This window comes from Oncorhynchus masou, chromosome 31 (assembly GCF_036934945.1).
Source record: "Oncorhynchus masou masou isolate Uvic2021 chromosome 31, UVic_Omas_1.1, whole genome shotgun sequence".
In the NCBI taxonomy this organism is placed as follows: domain Eukaryota; kingdom Metazoa; phylum Chordata; class Actinopteri; order Salmoniformes; family Salmonidae; genus Oncorhynchus; species Oncorhynchus masou.
Window position 1 is genome coordinate 60,253,510 of NC_088242.1, and position 26,678 is coordinate 60,280,187.

General features: G+C 46.6%; 2 protein-coding genes and 1 long non-coding RNA gene across 4 annotated transcripts in view; all 3 read right to left on the reverse strand.

The window, feature by feature from the left end:
• parp12a (poly (ADP-ribose) polymerase family, member 12a) overlaps window positions 1-13,996 on the reverse strand; it is a 30,430-nt gene extending 16,434 nt beyond the window's left edge. Inside the window, exons 1-2 of the mRNA XM_064951556.1 lie at window positions 13,449-13,996; window positions 12,446-12,581 (exon numbers count right to left, since the gene is read on the reverse strand). Of these exons, the coding sequence (XP_064807628.1) occupies window positions 12,446-12,581; window positions 13,449-13,765 (453 nt within the window). The 5' untranslated portion in view covers window positions 13,766-13,996. The remainder of the gene's footprint in view (window positions 1-12,445; window positions 12,582-13,448) is intronic.
• LOC135524215 (uncharacterized) lies at window positions 5,575-12,431 on the reverse strand. Its single transcript, XR_010452918.1, has 3 exons — window positions 11,985-12,431; window positions 5,744-5,894; window positions 5,575-5,650 (listed from the first exon to the last, which is right to left on the reverse strand). It is a non-coding gene; the product is annotated as an uncharacterized LOC135524215 (long non-coding RNA).
• A 2,437-nt stretch (window positions 13,997-16,433) lies between the features above and the next one.
• Window positions 16,434-26,678, reverse strand: part of LOC135524216 (SLIT-ROBO Rho GTPase-activating protein 1-like) — a 159,023-nt gene continuing 148,778 nt past the window's right edge. For both annotated transcript variants that reach the window (XM_064951558.1, XM_064951557.1), the window contains exons 21-22: window positions 20,313-20,694; window positions 16,434-19,318 (exon numbers count right to left, since the gene is read on the reverse strand). In XM_064951558.1, the coding sequence (XP_064807630.1) occupies window positions 18,917-19,318; window positions 20,313-20,694 (784 nt within the window). In that variant the 3' untranslated portion in view covers window positions 16,434-18,916. The remainder of the gene's footprint in view (window positions 19,319-20,312; window positions 20,695-26,678) is intronic.

A 26,678-nucleotide genomic window follows, 5' to 3' on the forward strand; every position in this document is an offset into this window, starting at 1 on the left:
GTGTGCACTCAGGCCTGGCGGGAAGCAAAGCACACTTTACTGGCTCAAACAGCCGACCAATCAGCCTGTTCCCCACCTTTAGTAAACTATTGAAAATAAATTGTGTTTAACCAGATAATTTGTTTACTGTGAAATACAATGCTAACAGATTTTCAGAATGCTTATAGGGAAGGGCATTCAATATGTACAGCACTTACACAAATGACTGATGATTGGCTGACAAATTAATAATAAATGATTGTGGGAGTGGTTTTGTTAGACTTCAGTGCAGCTTTTGACATTATAGATCATAATCTGCTGTTGGAAAAATGTGTGTTACGGCTTTACATCCCCTGCTATAATGACCTGTCACTGACTCTGGGCAAAGCCTGTGTGTCTATGTATGCTGATTAGAAGTCAACCGATTAATCGGAATGGCCGATTAATTAGGGCCGATTTCAAGTTTTCATAACAATTGGAAATCGGGATTTTGGGCGCCGATTTGCCGATTTTTAAAAAACACCTTTATTTAATCTTTAATTAACTTGGCAAGTCCATTAAGAACACATTCCTATTTTCAGAGACGGCGGGTTAACTGCCTCGTGAAAATCTGTTGTTCTGCCCCTGAACCTTGTCAGCTCGGGGGATCCAATCAATTTAACCTTGCGCAATACCCTGCAGTTGCACCCCTAAAAACTAAAAACATTTCTCATAAGAAACTAGCTCCCTGGTACACAGAAAATACCCGAGCTCTGAAGCAAGCTTCCAGAAAATTGGAACGGAAAAGGCGCCACACCACACTTTAAGTCTTCTGTCTAGCTTGGAAAGACAGTACCGTGCAGTACCGAAGAGCCCTTACTGCTGCTCGATCATCCTATTTTTCTAACTTAATTGAGGAAAATAAGAACAATCCGAAATTCCTTTTTGATACTGTCGCAAAGCTAACTAAAAAGCAGCATTCCCCAAGAGAGGATGACTTTCCCTTTAGCAGTGATAAATTCATGAACTTCTGAGGAAAAAATTATGATTATTAGAAAGCAAATTACAGACTCCTCTTTAAATCTGCGTATTCCTTCAAAGCTCAGTTGTCCTGAGTCTGCACAACTCTGCCTGGACCTAGGATCAAGAGAGACGCTCAAGTGTTTCAGTACTATATCTCTTGACACAATGATGAAAATAATCATGGCCTCTAAACCTTCAAGCTGCATACTGGACCCTATTCCAACTAAACTACTGAAAGAGCTGCTTCCTGTGCTTGGCCCTCCTATGTTGAACATAATAAACGGCTCTCTATCCACCGGATGTGTACCAAACTCACTAAAAGTGGCAGTAATAAAGCCTCTCTTGAAAAAGCCAAACCTTGACCCAGAAAATATATATTTTTTTTTTAAACTAAAATCGGCCTATATCGAATCTTCCATTCCTCTCAAAAATCTTAGAAAAGGCTGTTGTGCAGCAACTCACTGCCTTCCTGAACACAAACAATGTATACGAAATGCTTCAGTCTGGTTTTAGACCCCATCATAGCACTGAGACGGCACTTGTGAAGGTGGTAAATGACATTTTAATGGCATCGGACCGAGGCTCTGCATCTGTCCTCATGCTCCTAGACCTTAGTGCTGCTTTTGATACCATCGATCACCACATTCTTTTGGAGAGATTGGAAACCCAAATTGGTCTACACGGACAAGTTCTGGCCTGGTTTAGATATTATCTGTCAGAAAGATATCAGTTTGTCTCTGTGAATGGTTTGTCCTCTGACAAATCAACTGTAAATTTCGGTGTTCCTCAAGGTTCCGTTTTAGGACCACTATTGTTTTCACTATATATTTTACCTCGGGGATGTTATTCGAAAACATAATGTTAACTTTCACTGCTATGCGGATGACACACACGGGTGACACACAGCTGGACCCTGATCTCTCTTTTGAAGAACATATCAAGGCTGATTTCAAGGTTTTACTGCTAACCTACAAAGCATTACATGGGCTTGCTACTACCTATCTCTCTGATTTGGTCCTGCGTACATACCTACACGTACGCTACGGTCACAAGACGCAGGCCTCCCTAATTGTCCCTAGAATTTCTAAGCAAACAACTGGAGGCAGGGCTTTCTCCTATAGAGCTCCATTTTTATGGAACGGTCTGCCTACCCATGTCAGAGATGCAAACTCGGTCTCAACCTTTAAGTCTTTACTGAAGACTCATCTCTTCAGTGGGTCATATGATTGAGTGTAGTCTGGCCCAGGAGTGGGAAGGTGAACGGAAAGGCTCTGGAGCAACGAACCGCCCTTGCTGTCTCTGCCTGGCCAGTTCCCCTCTTTCCACTGGGATTCTCTGCCTCTAACCCTATTACAGGGGCTGAGTCACTGGCTTACTGGGGCTCTCTCATGCCGTCCCTAGAAGGGGTGCGTCACCGGAGTGGGTTGATTCACTGATGTGGTCATCCTGTCTGGGTTGGCGCCCCCCCTTGGGTTGTGCCATGGCGGAGATCTTTGTGGGCTATACTCAGCTCTGTCTCAGGATGGTAAGTTGGTGGTTGAAGATATCCCTCTAGTCGGGGTGGGGGCTGTGCTTTGGCAAAGTGGGTGGGGTAATATCCTTCCTGTTTGGCCCTGTCCGGGGGTGTCCTCGGATGGGGCCACAGTGTCTCCTGATCCCTCCTGTCTCAGCCCCCAGTATTTATGCTGCAGTAGTTTATGTGTCGGGGGCTGGGGTCAGTTTGTTATATCTGGAGTACTTCTCCTGTCCATTCGGTGTCCTGTGTGAATCTAAGTGTGCATTCTCTAATTCTCTCCTTCTCTCGGAGGAGGACCTGAGCCCTAGGACCATGCCCCAGGACTACCTGACATGATGACTCCTTGCTGTCCCCAGTCCACCTGGCCGTGCTGCTGCTCCAGTTTCAACTGTTCTGCCTTATTATTATTCGACCATGCTGGTCATTTATGAACATTTGAATATCTTGGCCATGTTCTGTTATAATCTCTACCCGGCACAGCCAGAAGAGTACTGGCCACCCCACATAGCCTGGTTCCTCTCTAGGTTTCTTCCTAGGTTTTGGCCTTTCTAGGGAGTTTTTCCTAACCACCGTGCTTCTACACCTGCATTGCTTGCTGTTTGGGGTTTTAGGCTGGGTTTCTGTACAGCACTTTGAGATATCAGCTGATGTAAGAAGGGCTATATAAATAAATTTGATTTGAATCTTGCAACAATAGTTAACTAGTCCAACGCAATAATGACCTGCCTCTCGTTGCACTCCACAAGGAGACTACCTGTTACGCAAATGCAGTAAGCCAAGGTAAGTTGCTAGCTCAGGTTAAACTTCTCATAAAAAACAATCAATCATAATAGTTAACTACACGTGTCCTTCGTTGCATATAATCTGACTGAGCATACAAGTATCTAAGTATCTGACTGAGCGGTAATAGGCAGAAGCAGGAGCGTAAACATTCATCCAAACAGCACTTTCGTGCGTTTTGCCAGCAGTTCTTCGTTGTGCGTCAAGCATTGTGCTGTTTATGACTTCAAGCCTATCAACTCCCGAGATGAGGCTGGTGTAACCGAAGTGAAATAGCTGGCTAGTTAGCCTGCGCTAATTGCGTTTCAAACCTCACTCGCTCTGAGCCTTGGGGTGGTTGTTTCCTTTGCTCTGCATGGGTAACCCTGCTTCGATGTGGTGGCTGTTGTCGTAGTGTTGCTGGTTCGAGCCCAGGGAGGAGCGAGGAGAGGGACAGAAGCTATACTGTTACACTGGCAATACTAAAGTGACTATAAGAACATCCAATAGTCAACAGTTAATTAAATACAAATGGTATAGAGGGAAATAGTCCTATAATTCTGATAATAACTACAACCTAAAACTTCTTACCTGGGAGTATTGAAGACACGCTCAAATTGGCCAGAAACAAATACATTTCTTTTGAAACTCGTCAGTCTATTCATGTTCTGAGAAATGAAGGCTATTCCATGCGAGAAATTGCTAAGAAACTGAAGATCTTGTAAAACGCTGTGTACTACTCCTTTCACAGAACAGGGCAAACTGGCGTTAACCAGAATAGAAAGAGGAGTGGGAGGCCCCGGTGCACAACTGAGCAAGGGGACAAGTACATTAGAGTGTCTAGTGTGAGAAACAGACACCTCACAAATCCTCAACTGGCAGCTTCATTAAATAGTACCCAGTCTTAACATCAACAGCGAAGAGGCAACTCCGTGTCTAGTGTGAGAAACAGACGCCTCACAAATCCTGCTGGCTTTCTCGGCAGAGTTGCAAAGAAAAAGCCATATCTCAGACTGGCCAATAAAAAGAAAAGCTGGGCAAAAGAACACAGTTACTGGACAGAGGGAGATTGGAAAGAAAGTGTTATGGACAGACGAACCTAAGTTTGAGGTGTTTGGATCACAAAGAAGAACATTCATGAGACGCAGAAAAAATTAAAAGAGGATGGAGGAGTGCTTGACGCCATCTGTCAAGCATGGTGGAGGCAATGTGATGGTCTGGGGATGCTTTGGTGGTGGTAAAGTGGGAGATTTGTACAGGGTAAAATGGATCTTTAAGAAGAAAGGCTATCACTCCATTGTGCAACGCCATGCCATACCCGGTAGATGGCACTTAGATGGCCAATTTCCTCCTACAACAGGACAATGACCCAAAGCACAGCTCCAAACATACAATACCTATTTAGGAAAGAAGCAGTCAGCTGGTATTGTGTCTATAATGGAGTGGCCAATCACTGGATGTCAACCGTATTGAGCTGTTGTGGGAGCAGCTTGACTGTATGGTACGTAAGAAGTGCCCATCAAGCCAATCCAACTTGTGGGAGGTGCTTCAGGAAGCATGGGGTGAAATATCTTCAGATTACCTCAACAAATTGACAACTAGAATGCCAAAGGTCTTTGCTGCAAATGGAGGATTCTTTGACAAAAGCAAAGTTTGAAGGACACAGTTATTATTTCAATTAAAATCATTATTTATAACCTCGTCAATGTCTTGACTATGTTTCCTATTCATTTTGCAACTCATTTCATGTATGTTTTCATGGAAAACAAGGACATTTCTAAGTGACCCCAAACTTTTGCACGGTAATGTAACTGCCTTAATGTTGCTGGACCCCAGGAAGAGTAGCTGCTGCCTTGGTAGCAGGTGATGGGGATCCATAATCAATTAATACATATAAATAGGCATTGAACACTGGTCACTTTAATAATGTTTACATGTACCATTTTACCCACTTCATATGTACAGCATATAACGTATTCTAGTCAAGACTCATCTTATATAACTACTGCTGTAGAACTTCTCTATTCATATACTTTCCATACTGTATACACACCATCATACAGTATGTAGACATTCTAAAGTGTTTTGATAACTTTCAAGTCTAACAGTTCCATGTAGAATAAGCCATACTTCACATTATACTTTAAAAGTAGTTTTCAGCTGATATAACAGTGTGCAAATATTATACCTTCATATATGGTATTCCGTATTAGACAGGACGTCCCTGACATGTTTGAAGAACATACAGTACAATTCGATTCAATAATAACAAAAGACAGAAAGTAATAGATGTGTCTTGTTTAATTGTCTTACAAGGTCTCTCTCAATACAGTCATCAGTATCAACCTTTCTTTCAGTCAAAGGACTCCATTTAAAAAGCATCTATCTGCCCATCTGTAGAAAAACAAGGAAGAGTTGACGAGTGAAACGTATTGAAAAGGTGATATTACTAAAACACTTGTGATGTACTGTCTTATTAGTAATCACCTTCTGTCCCTTCTGAGGTGTTTGCCAATGCCTGATGGGCATGGCAGAGTAGATCAGCTCCAGGCCACTCATCATAGATACTGGTCATGAAGGAGCCCGACTTCAGCTCCAGTCACCACAGACCGTCACCATACAGTCATAGAAGCCAACACTAAACACACGGTTGAACATAGCTGTGAATTAGGATCTCTGATTGGCTAATTCACAAGGGACACGTGCCAGCATGGCACTGACTGGTTGGCATTACTCACTCAGGCCCAGGAGCAATGTTCCCTCAAAGCTGCAAGCGCAGGCGAGCAGCTTCCCTCGACTGCTGTGCAGAAGAAGTATCAGCCCACTCAGAGAAGCACTAGACTGAACTTCAACTTTCTAGAGTTTTACGTTTCGCTCTAGTGTGGGAATTGTGATCGAATCACTTTAAATGTTACGTACCAAAACGAACATAGTATGCAAAACTAAATTTGCAAGATATTTTCTTGTAGGCAGAGTGCATTGGAGTAGTATTGCATTGACAGGCACAGACCGGTGCACCATAACCAATCAGAGCTGCAGTCGGCCTATATGTAAATATCCATTGTGATATATATGGATCTGTGCCATTCACTTTAACCTCTTTGAACTCTAGGGGAGGTATTTCATTTTTGGATAAAAAACGTTCCCGTTTTAAACAAGATATTTTGTCACAAAAAGATGCTTGACTATGCATATAATTGACAGCTTTGGAAAGAAAACACTGACTTTTCCAAAACTGCAAAGATATTATCTGTGAGTGCCACAGAACTGATGCTACAGGCGAAACCAAGATGAAACTTCAAACAGGAAATTAGCAAAATTTTTGAAGCGCTGTTTTCCAATGTCTCCTTATATGGCTGTGAATGCACCAGGAATGAGACCACAATTTCTGCCGTTTCCCCAAGGTGTCTGCAGCATTGTGACGTATTTGTAGGCATATCATTGGAAGATTGACCATAAGAGACCACATTTACCAGGTGTCCGCCTGTTGTCCTGCGTCGAAATTGGCGCGGAAACCTCAGCTGCAAGTATTTTTCCATTTAATTCAGAGAAGAAAGCGGACTTCCATGAACGATATATCAATGAAGAGATATGTGAAAAACACCTTGAGGATTGATTCTAAACAACGTTTGCCATGTTTCAGTCGACATTATGGAGTTCATTTTGAAAAAAGTTTGGCGTTTTGGTGACTGAATTTTCGTTTTTTTTTTTTGTTAGCCAAAAGTGATGTACAAAACGGAGCAATTTCTCCTACACAAAGAATCTTTCAGGAAAAACTGAACATTTGCTATCTAACAGAGTCTCCTCATTGAAAACATCCAAAGTTCTTCAAAGGTAAATGATTTTATTTGAATGCTTTTCTGTTTTTTGTGAAAATGTTGCCCGCTAAATGCTACGCTAGCTATCAATACTCTTACACAAATGCTTGTTTTGCTATGGTTGAAAAGCATATTTTGAAAATCTGAGATGACAGTGTTAAGAAAAGGCTAAGCTTGAGAGCTAGCATATTTATTTCATTTCATTTGCGATTTTCATAAAGAGTTAACGTTACGTTATGCTAATGAGCTTGAGGCTATAACTGGATACAGGTTTTTTTCATAGCCAAACGTGAACAAAACGGAGCAATTTGTCCTACACAAATAATATTTTTGAAAAACTGAACATTTGCTATTTAACTGAGATTCTCCTCATTGAAAACATCTGAAGTTCTTCAAAGGTAAATGATTTTATTTGAATGCTTTTCTTCTTTTTGTGAAAATGTTGCTGGCTGAATTCTAGGCTTATAGCTATGCTAGCTATCAAAACTCTTACACAAATGCTTGTTTAGCTATGGTTGAAAAGCATATTTTGTAAATCTGAGATGACAGTGTTGTTAACAAAAGTCTAAGCTTGAGAGCAAATATATTTATTTCATTTAAGTTGCGATTTTCATGAATAGCTAACGCTGCGTTATGCTAATGAGCTTGAGGCTATAAATAGGATCCCGGATTGCTCGTCGCATGAAGTTAAACTGGACTGTGTTTAGGCTACAGCATGAGCGGTAGTGAGTAGATGCGCTTGTTTTGAGATGAAAGCGAGAGCTGCATGTAGCCACGTGCACATTTTTTCATATTCTAAACTAGTAGGTGAGTTATTAGCCCAGTTATAGCTCATTTCTAGTCAATAATGGGGGAGTGATTGCTTCATACAAGAGCACAAAATGTGTGCATTTCTAGCCATCTAGTAGAATAATAGTGAAGACATCAAAACAATGAAATGACAAATATGGAATCATGTAGCAACCAAAAAAAGGTGTTAACCTGTTACGTCGCGCAATCCCGGATCCGGGATTCTATTTATAGCCTCAAGCTCATTAGCATAACGCAACGTTAACTATTCATGAAAATCGCAAATGAAATGAAATAAATATATTTGCTCTCAAGCTTAGACTTTTGTTAACATTTACATTTAAGTCATTTAGCAGACGCTCTTATCCAGAGCGACTTACAAATTGGTGAATTCACCTTCTGACATCCAGTGGAACAGCCACTTTACAATAGTGCATCTAAATCATTTAAGGGGGGGTGAGAAGGATTACTTATCCTATCCTAGGTATTCCTTGAAGAGGTGGGGTTTCAGGTGTCTCCGGAAGGTGGTGATTGACTCTGCTGTCCTGGCGTCGTGAGGGAGTTTGTTCCACCATTGGGGGGCCAGAGCAGCGAACAGTTTTGACTGGGCTGAGCGGGAACTGTACTTCCTCAGTGGTAGGGAGGCGAGCAGGCCATAGGTGGATGAACGCAGTGCCCTTGTTTGGGTGTAGGGCCTGATCAGAGCCTGGAGGTACTGCGGTGCCGTTCCCCTCACAGCTCCGTAGGCAAGCACCATGGTCTTGTAGCGGATGCGAGCTTCAACTGGAAGCCAGTGGAGAGAGCGGAGGAGCGGGGTGACGTGAGAGAACTTGGGAAGGTTGAACACCAGACGGGCTGCGGCGTTCTGGATGAGTTGTAGGGGTTTAATGGCACAGGCAGGGAGCCCAGCCAACAGCGAGTTGCAGTAATCCAGACGGGAGATGACAAGTGCCTGGATTAGGACCTGCGCCGCTTCCTGTGTGAGGCAGGGTCGTACTCTGCGGATGTTGTAGAGCATGAACCTACAGGAACGGGCCACCGCCATGATGTTGGTTGAGAACGACAGGGTGTTGTCCAGGATCACGCCAAGGTTCTTAGCGCTCTGGGAGGAGGACACAATGGAGTTGTCAACCGTGATGGCGAGATCATGGAACGGGCAGTCCTTCCCCGGGAGGAAGAGCAGCTCCGTCTTGCCGAGGTTCAGCTTGAGGTTAACAACACTGTCATCTCAGATTTTCAAAATATGCTTTTCAACCATAGCTAAACAAGCATTTGTGTAAGAGTATTGATTGCTAACATAGCTATAAGCCTAGAATTCAGCCAGCAACATTTTCACAAAAACAAGAAAATCATTCAAATAAAATCATTTAACTTTGAAGAACTTCAGATGTTTTCAATGAGGAGACTCTCAGTTACATAGCAAATGTTCAGTTTTTCCTGAAATAATCTGTGTGTAGGAGAAATCGCTCCGTTTTGTACATCACATTTGGCTACCGAAACGAACCGAAAATTCAGTCACCAACAACGTCAAACTTTTTCCGAATTAACTCCATAATATCGACAGAAACATGGCAAACGTTGTTTGGAATCAATCCTCAAGGTGTTTTTTCACATATCTCTTCATTGATATATCGTTCGTGGAAGCCTGCTTTCTTCTCTGAATTCCATGGAAAAATACTTGCAGCTGAGTTTTGCGCACCAATTTCGGCGCAGGACACCGGGCGGACACCTGGTAAATGTGGTCTCTTATGGTCAATCTTCCAATGATCTGCCTACAAATACGTCACAATGCTGCAGACACCTTGGGGAAACGACAGAAAGGGCAGGCTCATTCCTCTCGCATTCACAGCCATATAAGGAGACAATGGAAAACGGAGCCTCAAAAATCCTGCGGATTTCCTGGATGCCGTTTCATCTTGGTTTTGCCTGTAGCTCACGTTCTAGGGCACGCACAGAGAATATCTTTGCAGTTCTGGAAACGTCAGAGTGTTTTCTTTCCAAAGCTATCAATTATATGCATAGTCGAGCATCTTTTTGTGACAAAATATTGCGCTTAAAACGGGCACGTCTTTTTATCCAAAAATGATATAGCGCCCCCTAGACTTTCAAGAGGTTTTAATTAAACATTAATTTATTTTTTTACATTTGAGATTCTTCAAAGTAGCCACCCTTCACAGCTTTGCACCCTCTTGGCATTATCTCAAATAGCATCATGAGGTAGTCACCTGGAATGCATTTCAATTAACAGGTGTGCCTAGTTCAAAGTAAATATGTGGAATTTCTTTCCTTCTTAATGCGTCTGAGCCAATCAATTGTGTTGTGAAAAGGTAGGGTTGGTGTGCAGAAGATTGTCAATTACCAAATATGGCTAAGTCCATATAATAGCAAGAACAGCTAAAATTAAGCAATGATAAAGTAATGATGGACTGTCGTTTTAAGACATGAAGGTCAGTCAAGCCGGATCTTTGAAAGTTTCTTCAAGTGCAGTTTCAAATACCATCAAGAGCTATGTAGAAACTGGCTCTCATGAGGCCCGCCACAGGAAAAGAAGACCCAGAGTTACCTCTGCTGTAGAGGATAAGTTCATTAGAGTCAACTGCACCCCAGATTGCAGCCCAAATAAATGCTTCAGAGTTCAAGTAACAGACAACATCAACTGTTCAGAGGAGACTTTGTGAATCGGGCCTTCATGGTCGAAATGCTGCAAAGAAACCACTATTAAAGGACACCAATAAGAAGAGACTTGCTGGGGCCAAGAAAAACGATCAATGGACATTAGACCGGTGGAAATCTGACCTTTGGTCTGAAGAGTCTCAATTTGAGATTTTGGGTTCCAACCGCTGTGTCTTTGTGATGCAGAGTAGGTGAATGGATGATCTCTGCATGTGTGGTTCCCACCGTGAATCATGGAGGAGGTGGTGTGATGGTGCTTTGCTGGTGACACTGTCTGGTGACACTGTGATTTATTTAAATTCAAGGCACACTTAACCAGCATGGCTACCACAGCATTCTGCAGCAATACGCCATCCCATCTGGTTTGTGCTTCGTGGGACTATCACTTGTTTTTCAACAGGACAATGACCCAACACACCTGCAGGCTGTGTATGGACTATTTGACCAAGAAGGAGTGATGGAGTTCTGCATCAGATGACATGGCCTCCACAATCACCCAATTGAGATGGTTTGGAAGGAGTTGGACCGCAGAGTGAAGGAAAAGCAGTCAACAATTGCTTAGCATATGTGGGAACTCCTTCAAGACTGTTGAAAAAGCATTCCAGGTGAGCTGGTTGAGAGAATGCCAAGACTGTGGAAAGCTGTCATCAAGGCAAAGGGTGGCTACAATTTTTTTGGTTACTACATTATTCCATGTGTGTTATTTCATAGTTGTGATGTCTTCACTGTTATTCTACTATGTAGAAAATAGTAAAAATAAAGAAACACCCTTGAATTAGTAGGTGTGTCCAAACTTTTGACTGGTACTGTGTATGCTAACAGAGGGCCTGCAACTATAGAATTGATGCTTGCTGATATATTTTGCCATTTTCTGTCAGAGCCATGGCTGTATTTGTAGTAGACAAGTACCACCCGTCATTTATTTTTACATGATAAACGTTTATGAGAGCAGGCATGTTGTTTCCGGTTAGCAGACGAAGCACTAGCTAGCTAGCTACCTAACTTAGCAAATTCAGGTTGGTTATCATACTGTACCTTTGTCTGAGTTGAAATCAGTTGGCGAGCTAGCTAACGTTAGTTAGTTCATGTTAGCTAGCCAGTTCAAGTTAGCTAGCCAGTTCAAGTTGAATCATTATTGAAAGCAAGCTGGTGACATCCTATGATTAGCTAGCCTCCAAGTGCCTTCCCTGTATTGACCCTGAATGCCAATGGCCTACAGTTAGCTGTTGTTAGCAAGGTAGCTAGCTGACATCAGCTATGTACATCTTCCTGTGACATGCTACATCACATTACACGCTGGCTTGGTGTATTTAGCTAGCTACAGTATCATTCCCATTTCATCGGTGGTATCATAGCTTGGCTGGCTCGCTAGCATTATCAAATAATGTATAACCAAAAGTAGATACTAGCTAGCTAATAACAGCGATTTACTTAGCTAATATACTCACCAACATCAGTGGTTTGACAGTTGATAGGCATCAGAAATGACTGTCATATGTAATCCATTCCTGGCCATCTGGCAATATTGTTGAAATGCATGGAAGTTGGCATCAGCTTTATGGAAGCCCATTTTCACTCCTATTTGCAGAGCGAAATGTGCGTGCATTGCACTCATGCAGACTTGACAGCAAAATGTCCACATGGCAACCCTCGAGTAAGTCGCGATGAACTCACAATTTTGACACTATAATTAATGTTTGACTCATATCGATGTCATATAGGCCATTTAAAACCAGAGAAGTTGATTCTAAAGGCCAGTTGACCTTTAATAAACAGTATGGCAGAAATTCCAGCTATTACAGAGTAAGGAGGTGACCTTACAGTATTACCTTATTGCTAACCCTCCCAGTAACCTATCCAATCTTTTTAGATCCACTAATTGGTAGAGGTCATTTTGGGAGCCACCCACCTCAGGCATCAGGTAGGGGTCGTTCTGCAGCAGTAGTGGAAACAGCTCTGCCTCCCCCAGCTCATGGTGATCCACACTCCTTATAAGAGCTGTGTTGTGTGGGGAATCTAGACTGTGGGCATTTTTGCACTTGTTCCTTGAGTTTAAAGAAAAATGCGAACAAAGTAAGTACATTGACAAAAGATGAGCAAATTAAACCAAGACAACAGAAGATTCACATGACTAACTTTCAAGCATTAGTCAGGTCAACAAATTCTGTTGGCTCCTCAGCAAAAATATGTTGTTGTTATATCTATTCACTAACTAGTCCAATCAAAGCTTATGATATGATACTCATTGCTTGAGATATCAAATAAATGAGTCACAGGGCCAGTTACAACAGGTGTGTTTGTGGTCAAAGTGTAACAATAGCAGATTCTACACCCGAATTATCAACAGACATTACTAAATTCGGTTTACCACTTAGGTAAAAATGTTTTTATATTGGATATTCAGTTCTCTGTCAATAGCACGTAAACAAATCGTGCCGTGACTATGAAAATTATATATTCTGAATCAAGGGAAGATGGAGAAAATGTTGTTGAAATGTAGATTTTATTTTTCTGGATTTCAATCTTCAATAGCTCTTAAATAAAGCAGTGACTATGAAAATGATATATCCTGGATCATGGGAAGATGGAGAAAACTCCATCCTCCATCTCCCTTGATTCAGAATACATGATTTTCATAGTCACGGCATGCTTTGTTTTAAGAACTATTCAAGATTTTAATTCCATTTTTGTTATTAAAAATAAATGTAGTGGATTGTTCTCCATTCACCCGATACAGAATATACAATTTGTATAGCCATAGCATGCCTGGTTCAATAGCTATTGATGAGAGAACCGAATATCCAATATAAAACTAATTTAACCTCAGTATTTACCTATAATATGAAACATCTGCAGTTACACTATGAGATAAAAAACAATGTTTATATAGTCTCACAGAACATGACACCTACCCGAACCTGCAGTTACCGCATACAAAGTATCTGCACAAGTGTAAGTTCTCGCAATGATGACAATCACCAGGAGGGCTTTGACAGACTCGCAGTGAAGTTTTTGCAACAATAACACTGTTCTGGCTCATAGCGAGACGCGAGGCCTTTCCTTCGCCTTTACTGATGGCATATTTTCCTCTGTCACAAAGTATTCCAAGTAGGACGTCATCTGCAACAGTGAACTTTTGACCAACGATCCGGTCAAGCTGCTTGAAGTCCAAGCAACCTTGATTTTCACACAGAATTTGTGTTACATATCGAGACACGACAGACGACATCGTGTTTCGGTCGGGGAAATTATATTATATGATCCTCACCTCACCCAATTTGCAATTGGGCGTCAGTCACGCTTCCGGAGAAACGAAACTCAAAGTCAAAGCCCTTTAAACCTGGTTCCACAGGATTTCACAGTCAAAACGTTCTATAATATTGTAAAAATTAATGAAAAAAATATAATTCTGTCTTTTTGGTTAGCAGTGAGGTTAAGGTTAGGTTTAACATTTAAAGTAGAAATAGGCGGGGTTTATGATTGTGGAAGCTCGTGACCAGCTCCTAGTGACGACACTTTAAACCTCTGCTTTCAACATGGACAATTTGGTAGTTGTTGAAAATTCACACCACCAGGTCCTCTGTTTATATGACCAACATAGGATTCTGCATAACCTCTGCTTTTTATTCCACTGTGTTACGTAAAACATGAAATACATAAATTCATGTAATAATACCTAATGGTCACACGATGGCAGTACAGTATAGCAATGAACAATAGACCTCCGCAGGCAACTTATGTTACCTGTCAAGTTGCTTCTACAAAGTATTGACTCAGGGGTGTGAATACTTATGTAAATTAGACATTTCTAATAAATTACTAAACATTTGTAAAACATGTTTTCACTTTGTCAATATGTGGTATCGTGTGTAGGTGGTGGAGAAAAAATATTTCATCCATTTTGAATTCAGGCTGGAACACAGTAAAATGTGGAGTAAGTCAAGGGGCATGAATACTTTCTGAAGGCACTATAAGCAGCAGCACTAAATCTACGTCAGACTTAAATATGGACTAGCCACTAGAGAATAAGGAACTGAATTGCATTTACTATATGTAACCCCTTAATTTGCGTGCATTGAATGGTGCGGTTTATTCTTATGGACTTTCAAACATATCAGCTTAGGTCTTATACATTTGAAGTCTGAAGTTTACATACACCTTAGCAAAATATATTTAAACTCAGTTTCACAATTCCTGAAATGTAATCCTAGTACAAATTCCCTGTCTTAGGTCAGTTAGGATCACCACTTTATTTGTGAAATGTCAGAATAATAGTAGAGAGAATGATTTATTTCAGATTTTATTTCTTTCATCACATTCCCAGTGGGTCAGAAGCTTACATACATTCAATTAGTATTTGGTAGCATTGCCTTTAAATTGTTTAACTTGGGTCAAACGGTTCAGGTAGCCTTCCACAAGCTTCCCACAATAAGTTGGGTGAATTTTGGCCCATTCCTCTTGACAGAGCTGGTGTAACTGAGTCATGTTTGTAGGCCTCCTTGCTCTCACACACTTTTTCAGTTCTGCCCACAAATGTTCTATAGGATTGAGGTCAGGGCTTTGTGATGGCCACTCCAATACCTTGACTTTGTTGTCCTTAACCCATTTTGCCACAACTTTGGAAGTATGCTTAGGGTCATTGTTCACTTGGAAGACACATTTGCGACCAAGCTTTAACTTCCTGACGGATGTCTTGAGATGTTGCTTCAATATATCCACATAGTTTTCCATCCTCATGATGCTATCTATTTTGTGAAGTGCACCTGTCCCTCCTTCAGCAATGCACCCCCACAACATGAATCTGCCACCCCTGTGCTTCACGGTTGGGATGGTGTTCTTCGGGTTGCAAGCCTCCCCCTTTTTCCTCCAAACATAACAATGGTCATTATGGCCAAACAGATCTATTTTTGTTTCATCAGACCAGAGGACATTTCTCCAAAAAGTATGATTTTTTCCCCCATGTGCATTTGCAAACCGCAGTCTGGCGTTATTATGGCAGTTTTGGAGCAGTGACTTCTTCCTTGTTGAGCGGCCTTTCAGGTTATGTCAGTATATGACTCGTTTTAGTGTGAAAATAGATAGTTTTGTACCGGTTTCCTCCAGCATCTTCCCAGGGTCCTTTGCAGTTGTTCTGGGATTGATTGGCACTTTACACACCAAAGTATGTTCATTGTTCATCTCTAGGAGACAGAACGCATCTCCTTCCTGAGCGGTATAACAGCTGTGTGGTCTCATGGTGTTTATACTTGCGTACTATTGTTTGTACAGATGAACATGGTACCTTCAGGAGTTTGGGAATTGCTCCCAAGGATGAACCAGACTTTTTCTGAGGTCTTGGCTGATTTCTTTTGATTTTCCCATGATGTCAAGCAAAGAGGCACTGAGTTTGAAGGTCGGCCTTGAAATACATCCACAGGTAAACCTCCAATTGACTCAAATTATGTCAATTAGCCTATCAGAAGCTTCTAAAGCCATGACATCATCTGGAATTTTCCAAGCTGTTTACATACACTAAGTTGACTGTGCCTTTAAACTTCCGACCCACTGGAATTGTGATACTGTGAATTATAAGTGAAATGTCTGTAAACAATTGTTGGAAAATGTATTTGTGTCATGCACACAGTAGATGTCCTAACCAACTTGACAAAACTATAGTTTTTTTGAACAAGAAATGTGTGGAGTGGTTGAAAAACGAGTTAATGACTCCAACCTAAGTGTATGTAAACTTCTGACTTCAACTGTACCCATTTTCCTCAGAGTAAGACATAATGTACATTAACTTGAAAATGAGTTGTAAATAGTGAAGTATATCCTGTAACACAATGACCAGAGGTTTAGAGTGCTGCTGACAACATGCAGTGCTAATTTTAATCACAAGAGGACAAAAGACCACTTCAGACTGAACAATTGCCTTTATTAGAAAGAAAAACCCTTGAGGAACAACCCTCAAATAGCTCTAAAAGTTAAGATATGTCATGCCAAATATACAGTTCTATACATAAAAGTGCATTGTCACAATGTATAAGCAGTATCTTTATTATTCAATAATTAATAACTCTCTAAAATGGCATCATCATTATTAATTCATTCATCTCGCCTCCTACTGCTCTTAACACAGGGTCTGAAATGAGAATGCAACAGTACAGAACATAGTTCAAGTTCCTCTAAAACATTTTCAAAGGCACTTTCACGTGTACATACTACAGATGTACAAGGACACAAAGTTAGTCAACAGGCAGGACACTACTGTGTATGATTGGCATAGAGAGAAAACACAGAATACAACAGGCTCATGTTCATTAGGAGACACTGTACCAAAACGGAAAACTAAATGAGTGTTTCTTCTTGGTACTCCCTCCGTTTGTCAGTTCTCTTCCATTTGGTGTCGAATGAATACGATCCGGGTTTGGGTGGGACACCTGCAACTTAAGACATTTTTGAATTTCTACATCCTTTGTTCAAAAAAATCCTATCCAATTCTAACAAAACTAAAATCGTAAACAAATAAACATGACAGAAAAAAGGGTTGTAAATCCAGAATTCAGATCATATTCACTTTTAATAAACATAAATGTTTTGCAATAGACAAAAATAAACCTGTTGCAGTTTGTATTTCAAGGAAAACATTGCTTATTGGGAATTTGTTTTTGTTTGTCCTTGCTCTTTAACCAGATGCAAGCTTCCCCACACATGCACCTATATGTCATCTTTCTTCAGCTACACAGACAGACTTCTAGAGGGCACTGTCACAGAATTGGAAAACAGGGGGGCATTCAGTTCCAGTATGAGTAGGCCAGTTCCCTTGGTGGTCAGTTGTCACATACACCCACATCATGTGACATGGTCTTCAGTGAACATGCGAGTATGTATTCCCCAGGACCAAATCAATCATTCAAGAGGGGGTTTAATCGCCTACATGTACTAACAAATTCCTGATGGAGAATCTAAACATCAGTCACATCTCCCCCACAGAGTAACGGACCAGCCCATCTCTCTATCCACAACACAAGGATTAGCCTACATGGTCAGAGGGGGCTATTGGGATAGAAAGCTCCTCAGACACTGACATTGACAAGAAACACAAGAAGCAGTATGATGAACAAGGTATTATTTTACAGTAACAGTCAGTTAGTCCATGGCTACTGGCAGCACTCCGTCGTTGGGAGAGTTGCCGTGAGTCTTTCCACAAGTTTCTGGACTCTTGCACAAGGAGAGAAAGAGAGTAACATCCATGCTCTAAAACTATGATTCATTTGGACAGAGAAAGCCAGGCATTGTGTGCTGTTGTACAGTAAAGCAAGCTCTTTTGTGTTGTGTATACCATTGGTCATATGCATTGTGGGGCGTCTATAGTACAGCAAACCATTCTCAACCGGACCCTTGATTCTAAAGACAGAAGGCCAACGAAGGTTCGACATAGGTCTTTAAGAGTATAACAATTTTCACAGAATTTCCATAATGGGTAATATTTCACATAGTGGTTGTATCCTTGTCTCCCTCCAGACCTTGTTTAGAACTAATATATATATATATATATATATATGAGTGTACCCTTATGTTCACACACACATATCTGGACTCTTCCACTCCCTGCTTCAGTCTCCGTTTCAATCTCAGCTATAAATATTAGTTAGCTCCACCCATACTACCAGCAGCTTTCGATTGGTGGTTTGAACACCATTGACAGCTTATATTTCTGAGTGGCAGTAAGGCCTTACGATCAGTACTCTAAACCTAAGTATTTGTCATCTAAGTGAGAAGCGAACTCCAGTCGGGCACAGCCGACACGGACTACATTTCCCATAGTTTCCCATGGCTGAGTAGTAAACAAAACGTGCACCACTTCGTTTCTTTAGCGTTCATTCTTTTGTAGTTCTCTAGTTTCTGTAACCTTGAAGGAAGCCTTTGTGATTTGTTACTGTATATAGTAATGAAGAAAAAGTTGACTTATCTAGCGATGCAAGGCATTTCAGCAGATTCTACAGTATTTTCCATATGATCATGACAAACTATTTGTCTGTTGAAAATATTCACACTGAAACATGCCCTTTTCTTTGTGGTAGTTCAGTCTGTTTAGCAGACCAGAGAATATCCCTATGTTGTCATTGTCAATAAATGTGGTTAACTAACTTGACACTGGTTCACTTCTAGACACTGCAAGAAAACAAATCCACCTCACAAAGAAAACAAATACAGCATCATTGCTTACTTGAATGTCTCAGATCTCTTTAATCAATGTCCAAGCAATGGACTGTTCTTATACTGTCCATAATGTTATAATTATTATTAGAATCTATAGACATCAATAACATGTTGCTACTGTATCTAGACTCAGAGCCCTTCTCCCATTGGCCTCTGCTCCCGTCCCAGAGTTCAGCGTTCACATGGTGCACGACTTGTCCAGGGGGTCTTGAGGAGGGGGTGCGCCGGGGAGGTGGGTCGGGCCCGTCTTGGGCAGGACCAGGGGCTTAGGTCTCAGAGCTGGCGGCTTGAGCTGCACCCCCATGCGGGGCACCACCACCGGCTTGAAGGTGCTCATGGTGTCGCTGGAGGAGCTGGTGCTGCGGCGCATCGGCGCCCCCCCGGCCTCACCGGTCTGGGCCCTCAGCAGGATGTTGTGGAGGGGGCTGAGGGACTCGCTGGAACTAGCTGGGGTGGGGCCCCCGGTCGACTGCCTCTGCTCCAGAGTGTCCAGCACCACGTCGGGGGCGTGCTTGGCCGAACTCTGCCTCTCGAGCTCCCGCAGCTCGTTCAGCGCCGTGTTCATTGTCTCCTCTATGTCCTGAAGGGAGAGAGAGCGAGAGGTAGGTAAACAGAGAGGGAAAAGACAGAAGTTAATAAATATACAGTGACATCCTTATGGGACTCCCAATCACTGCCGGATGTGATACAGCCTGGAATCGAAACAGGGACTGTAGTGACGCCTCTTGCACTGAGATGCAGTGCCTCAGACCTCTGCGCATGCGAGCTGTCAGGACAAGAGTGCTGCTTGAGACTGAAATCCCTGGGCATGTGCCCGACTTCGAATACCAAAGACAAGATGCAGAGATGACAAGACATTCATCAGAGCATCTCCCTACTAGACAGAGACAGACAACCCAACGGAGAGAGACATCATCCTCTTTTTGACCATCAGCTTCCTAATTAGAAGTCTCTTCACACTGCGGATGGCTTCTCATGATTTCCCACAATGCATACTGCTACCGCCAAGACGCATCGCATTGTTATCAGAGCTCTGATGAGGTAATTGTGGCCTGTAACGACACAAAGTATCACCATGCAGACACTGATGCCTGCTTTGAAATAATGACTTTCTATTTTCTGTTCTGACAAGCGGCACTCGGACCAAATTAACAGCTTGTGTGACGGTGTGGAACATTACAAAAATAGATACTCGACTCTCAAAAGCGATTTAACTCAACGTCAATATCCCAGAAGCTATATGAAGCAACAAAAACACATTTTTTTGTGATATTCTTACTAGCGCTGCGGTTGCTGCTAGCAGCAATTCTTTAAAGAAAGTTTTACTTGCAATGATGGTGACATGTGGTTGTCTCGTCTCACCTACATTTGTTGACTTCACTTATTGTAAGTCACTCTGTATAGGAGCATCTTGATAACATGACAACTAGATTGTCAATGTGAATGTGTTTGGGAGTGATGTGACAGAGGTGTTCAGGAGCAGAATACAGAATTAGCACTGACTAGGTTTACAGGGCGGTGCAGGGCTGTGGTGCTGGAGTGAGCTGTGCTCGTCCCTCGTTGCTGATGCTGACCTGTGCGATGGTCTCCGGGTCCAGGGGCTTGCCGCCACCACCGTGTGGGTGGGGCTCCTGGAACACGGCTGTGTACTGGCCAGAACTCGTGGAGCGTCGGATGGGCGGGCTCTCCATCTTCTTCAGCGACTCGTGGCGGCTGATGTTGGTTAGGCTGCCGTGGCCGGTACGCCGCCGGTGCTCTGGGCTGTCCATGGGCAGCTGGCCGTGGTTGCGGCTCCGCAGCAGATCCCGGGGGCTGAAGGAGTGACCCAGCACCGGAGAACCCATCTCAGGGGTGTGAACCTGGCCTCCGTGGATCTGCTGGGAGTGCACTATGCAGTGGACGTCACTGGGGCGGACAGGGGGGCGGCGGGATGGGGGCTCCGTCCTCTTTCTGTGCCTGCCGTGGGAGGGGTGGTGCAAAGACACACAGGTCAGGTTATTTTATTTAACCTTTATTTAAAACTAGGCAGGTCATGCAGACAGGCCGTGGTAATGTAGCTACAGTCCCTCACTGACTCTTAGTCACTAAGTGGATCGAGACACCAGGCAGAGTTGTTGAAGCCTTCTGTCTGAATTTAGTGTTCAGATGTAAACCTATATGTCAGTCCCAAAGTGCTCCTAGTAGCTTGTTCAGAGCCCAGGTATAGTGAGGGCTGGCAGGGCTCACGCTGCAGCACTGAGAGGCCTGCAGGCTGGGTCATTATCAGCACCTCCAGCCACAGCATGCTCCCTGCCTGGGAGAAGGTACAGCTGGCTCAGCATTAGAGCTGTCCCCCATCTGAACCTGGCTGTCTCAACACACTCTCCTGAACATAGATATAGACATGCGCACGCACACACACACACGTCATTTCTACCGGGGCTCTAAAAAGACACTGCTCTGATCCGCATATTTATAACACCCAGCCAGCCTAGCAGGAGACAGCAAAGTGTGTGTGTGAGTCATAATGTTATATCACACAACCTGATCAGCACTAAACACTGCAGGCTGGCTTGTTGGCAAGACAGCACAAAACAGATGTGGGACCAGACTAGCTGCACATCACTTCCTGTCTCATATCAGTGTTGTGACAAAACCTTTATCTCCATGAAATGTCATTCATGAGTCTAGCAGCTATTCATTCCTTAATCATCCCTCCCAGGCTTTTCAGAGTGTTTCAAGTCCCAGTCTAATTCCTGCCTAATGAACACTGTCTCAGCCACCGTCATTAAGAGCCTGAGGGAGAGGGACCTTCATCATTGAGCTAAATATGGGCCATGATGTGTTCTGATACAGTATGGAGGACTGTCTGGGGGTTGGGAGAGGAGTGTGTTACTGCAGGGGGTAAACAAGTGCAGGGACTCATCATGACCAGTAGGGGGGGGTAAAATCACAACTTTATCTATGAACAGGCTTATAAGAAGGAAGATAACTGCTACAGTACAACCCATAGACAGTCATAGTGTACTTTTAAACCCTATTATACACTAGCTATTCATCCAAGATTCTACAGTAAATGATATGCATTCCTGTCTATCAACACAATACAGAGACAACGGTTCACTGATATGACGGCATTCCTTCCCATCTTATTGATGATGTCATACAAATGCAAACCAGATAATACAATCATGTCTGGCTGACTGACTACAATTCTAAGCTGTAATTAATACAGTTGTATAACAGAAATGATGTACATCGCCTGACGACATACCAGACACTTCAGGGCTTTTGACTAGCTAGTGAGTGCATCGTTGTTGATCGCAAACATTGGGAGTAGATATCTAAATAAAGCCAAAGATATGAATGATTCAACAGTGCCGAGCCATGTCTGCATAGAACAGTGGCGAGAGAGGGGAGCGAGAGAAGAGAGCGAGAGAGAGGGGGGAGCGAGGGGAGCGAGAGAGAGAGGGGAGCGAGAGGGGAGCGAGAGAGAGGGGGGAGCGAGGGGGGAGCGAGAGAGAGGGGGAGCGAGAGAGAGGGGGGGAGCGAGAGAGAGAGAGGGGGAGCGAGAGAGAGAGAGAGAGGGAGAGAGAGAGAGGGGGAGAGAGAGAGAGGGGGAGCGAGAGAGAGAGGAGCGAGAGAGAGAGGGGGGAGCGAGAGAGAGAGGGGGAGCGAGAGAGAGAGGGGGGGCGAGAGAGAGAGGGGGAGCGAGAGAGAGGGGGGCGAGAGAGAGAGAGGGGGAGCGAGAGAGAGGGGGAGCGAGAGAGAGGGGGGCGAGAGAGAGGGGGAGGAGAGAGAGGGGGGAGAGGAGAGAGAGGGGGAGAGAGAGAGGGGGGAGAGAGAGAGAGAGGGGGCGAGAGAGAGAGAGGGGGCGAGAGAGAGAGAGCGAGAGGGGAGCGAGAGAGGGGGAGAGAGAGGAGAGGGGAGCGAGAGAGAGAGGGAGAGAGAGAGAGAGAGGGGCGAGAGAGAGAGAGAGGGGGGCGAGAGAGAGAGGGGAGCGAGAGAGAGGGGGGGCGAGAGAGAGGGGGAGCGAGAGAGAGAGGGGGAGCGAGAGAGAGAGAGGGGGAGCGAGAGAGAGAGGGGGCGAGAGAGAGAGAGGGGGGAGAGAGAGAAAGAGGGGGAGAGAGAGAGAAGAGAGAGAGGGGGAGAGAGAGAGAGAGGGGGAGCGAGAGAGAGAGAGAGGGGGCGAGAGAGAGAGGGGGAGCGAGAGAGAGAGGGGGAGCGAGAGAGAGGGGGAGAGAGAGAGAGAGGGAGGAGAGAGAGAGAGGGGGCGAGAGAGAGGGGGGGCGAGAGAGGGGGCGAGAGAGAGAGGGGGGCGAGAGAGAGAGGGGGAGCGAGAGAGAGGGGAGCGAGAGAGGGAGAGAGAGAGGGGGAGAGAGAGAGAGGGGCGAGAGAGAGGGAGGGGCGAGAGAGAGAGGGGGAGCGAGAGAGAGAGGGGGCGAGAGAGAGGGGGGGAGAGAGAGAGGGGGAGCGAGAGAGGGGGCGAGAGAGAGGGGGGCGAGAGGAGAGGGGGGAGAGAGAGGGGGCGAGAGAGAGGGAGCGAGAGAGAGAGAGAGGGGAGCGAGAGAGAGAGGGGGAGCGAGAGAGAGAGGGGGGGAGCGAGAGAGAGAGGGGGGGAGAGAGAGAGAGGGGAGCGAGAGAGAGGGGAGAGAGAGGGGGAAGAGAGAGAGGAGGGAGCGAGAGAGAGGGGGAGCGAGAGAGAGAGAGGGGAGCGAGAGAGAGAGAGGGGGCGAGAGAGAGAGGGGGAGCGAGAGAGAGAGGGGAGCGAGAGAGAGGGGAGCGAAGAGAGAGAGGGAGCGAGCGAGAGAGGGGGAGAGAGAGAGGGGGCGAGAGAGAGAGGGGGCGAGAGAGGGGGCGAGAGAGAGAGGGGGAGCGAGAGAGAGGGGGGGCGAGAGAGAGAGGGGGAGCGAGAGAGGGGGGGAGCGAGAGAGAGGGGGAGCGAGAGAGAGGGGGAAGAGAGAGAAGGGAGCGAGAGAGAGAGGGGGCGAGAGAGAGAGGGGGAGAGAGAGAAGAGAGAGAGAGAGGGGGGCGAGAGAGAGAGGGGGGAAGAGAGAGAGGGGGGCGAGAGAGAGAGAGGGGCGAGAGAGAGAGGGAGCGAAGAGAGAGGAGAGAGAGAGGGGGAGAGAGAGAGGGGGGAGCGAGAGAGAGAGGGGGAGCGAGAGAGAGAGGGGGGGAGCGAGAGAGAAGGGGGAGCGAGAGAGAGAGGGGGAGCGGGAGAGAGAGAGGGGGAGCGAGAGAGAAGAGGGGGAGGGAGAGAAAGAGGGGGGAGCGAGAGAGAGAGGGGGAGCGAGAGAGAGAGGGGGGAGCGAGAGAGAGAGGGGGAGCGAGAGAGAGAGGAGGGAGAGAGAGAGGGAGGGGAGCGAGAGAGAGAGGGGGAGCGAGAGAGAGGGGGAGCGAGAGAGAGAGAGAGAGAGAGGGGGAGCGAGAGAGAGAGGGGGAGAGAGAGAGAGGGGCGAGAGAGAGGGGGGCGAGAGAGAGAGGGGGGGCGAGAGAGAGAGGGGGGAGAGAGAGAGGGGGAGCGAGAGAGAGGGGGAGCGAGAGAGAGGGGGCGAGAGAGAAGGGGGCGAGAGAGAGGGGGGCGAGAGAGAGAGGGCGGAGAGAGAGGGGGCGAGAGAGAGGGGGCGAGAGAGAGAGGGGGCGAGAGAGAGGGGGCGAGAGAGAGGGGGCGAGAGAGGGGGGCGAGAGAGAGGGGGAGCGAGAGAGAGGGGGGAGCGAGAGAGAGGGGGGAGAGAGAGAGAGGGGGGAGCGAGAGAGAGGGGGAGAGAGAGAGAGGGGGCGAGAGAGAGAGAGAGGGGGAGCGAGAGAGAGGGGGAGCGAGAGAGAGAGGGAGCGAGAGAGAGAGGGGGAGCGAGAGAGAGGGGGAGCGAGAGAGAGAGGGGAGCGAGAGAGAGAGGGGGAGCGAGAGAGGGGGAGGAGAGAGAGGGGGAGCGAGAGAGGGGGAGCGAGAGAGAGAGGGGAGCGAGAGAGAGGGGGAGCGAGAGAGAGAGAGAGAGCGAGAGAGAGGGGGAGCGAGAGAGAGGGGAGCGGAGAGAGAGGGGGCGAGAGAGAGGGGGGCGAGAGAGAGGGGGAAGAGAGAAGGGGGCGAGAGAGAGGGGCGAGAGAGAGAGGGGGAGAGAGAGAGGGGGCGAGAGAGAGAGGGGGAGCGAGAGAGAGGGGGGGGAGCGAGAGAGAGAGAGGGAGCGAGAGGGGGGAGCGAGAGAGAGGCGGAGAGGGAGAGAGAGAGAGGGGGAAGCGAGAGAGAGAGGCGAGAGAGAGAGGGGGGCGAGAGAGAGGGGGGGCGAAGAGAGAGGGGGCGAGAGAGAGGGGGAAGAGGAGAGAGGGGGCGAGAGAAGAGAGGGGGGGAGCGAGAGAGGGGGAGCGAGAGAGAGGGGGAGCGAGAGAGAGGGGGAGCGAGAGAGAGGGGGAGCGAGAGAGGGGGAGCGAGAGAGAGGGGGAGCGAGAGAGAGGGGGAGCGAGAGAGAGAGAGAGGGGGCGAAGAGAGAGAGAGAAGGGGGCGAGAGAGAGGGGGAGCGAGAGAGAGGGGGAGCGAGAGAGAGGGGGAGCGAGAGAGAGGGGGAGCGAGAGAGAGGGGGGAGCGAGAGGGGGAGAGAGAGGGGGAGCGAGAGAGAGAGGGGGAGCGAGAGAGAGAGGGGGAGCGAGGAGAGAGAGGGGGAGCGAGAGAGAGAGGGGGAGCGAGAGAGAGGGGGAGAGAGAGAGAGGGGGAGGAGAGAGAGAGGAGAGAGGGGAGCGAGAGAGAGGGGGAGCGAGAGGGAGGGGGAGGGGAGCGAGAGAGGGGGAGCGAGAGAGAGGGGGAGCGAGAGAGAGGGGGGAGCGAGAGAGGGGAGCGAGAGAGAGGGGGAGCGAGAGAGAGGGGGAGCGAGGGAGAGCGAGGAGAGCGAGAGAGGGAGCGAGAGGAGAGAGAGAGAGGGAGCGAGCGAGAGGGAGAGGAGAGGGAGCGAGAGGGAGAGAGAGAGAGGGAGCGAGAGGAGAGCGAGAGGGGGAGAGGAGAGAGAGGGGGGAGAGAGAGGAGACAGAGAGAGGAGGGGAGCGAGAGAGGAGAGAGAGAGAGAGGGAGCGAGAGAGAGGACAGAGAGAGAGAGGGGCGAGAGAGGAGACAGAGAGAGGAGGGCGCGAGAGGAGAGAGAGAGGGGCGAGAGGAGACAGAGAGAGGGGCGAGAGGAGACAGAGAGAGAGGGGGCGAGAGGAGAGAGAGAGAGGGGCGCGAGAGGAGAGAGAGAGAGGGGCGCGAGAGGAGACAGAGAGAGGGGCGCGAGAGGAGACAGAGAGAGGGGCGCGAGAGGAGACAGAGGAGACAGGAGAAGGCGCGAGAGGAGACAGAGAGAGGGCGCGAGAGGAGAGAGAGAGAGAGGGGCGAGAGGAGAGAGAGGGGCGCGAGAGGAGAGAGAGGGGCGAGAGGAGACAGAGAGAGGGCGCGAGAGGAGACAGAGAGAGGGGCGCGAGAGGAGACAGAGAGAGGGGCGCGAGAGGAGAGAGAGAGGGGCGAGAGGAGACAGAGAGGGGCGAGAGGAGACAGAGAGAGAGGGGCGCGAGAGGAGACAGAGAGAGGGGCGCGAGAGGAGACAGAGAGAGGGGCGAGAGGAGACAGAGAGAGGGGCGCGAGAGGAGACAGAGAGAGGGGGCGAGAGGAGACAGAGAGAGGGGCGCGAGAGGAGACAGAGAGAGGGGCGAGAGGAGACAGAGAGAGGGGCGCGAGAGGAGACAGAGAGAGGGGCGAGAGGAGACAGAGAGAGGGGCGCGAGAGGAGACAGAGAGAGGGGCGCGAGAGGAGACAGAGAGAGGGGCGAGAGGAGACAGAGAGAGGGGCGCGAGAGGAGACAGAGAGAGGGGCGCGAGAGGAGACAGAGAGAGGGGCGAGAGGAGACAGAGAGAGGGGCGCGAGAGGAGACAGAGAGAGGGGGCGAGAGGAGACAGAGAGAGGGGCGAGAGGAGACAGAGAGAGGGGCGCGAGAGGAGACAGA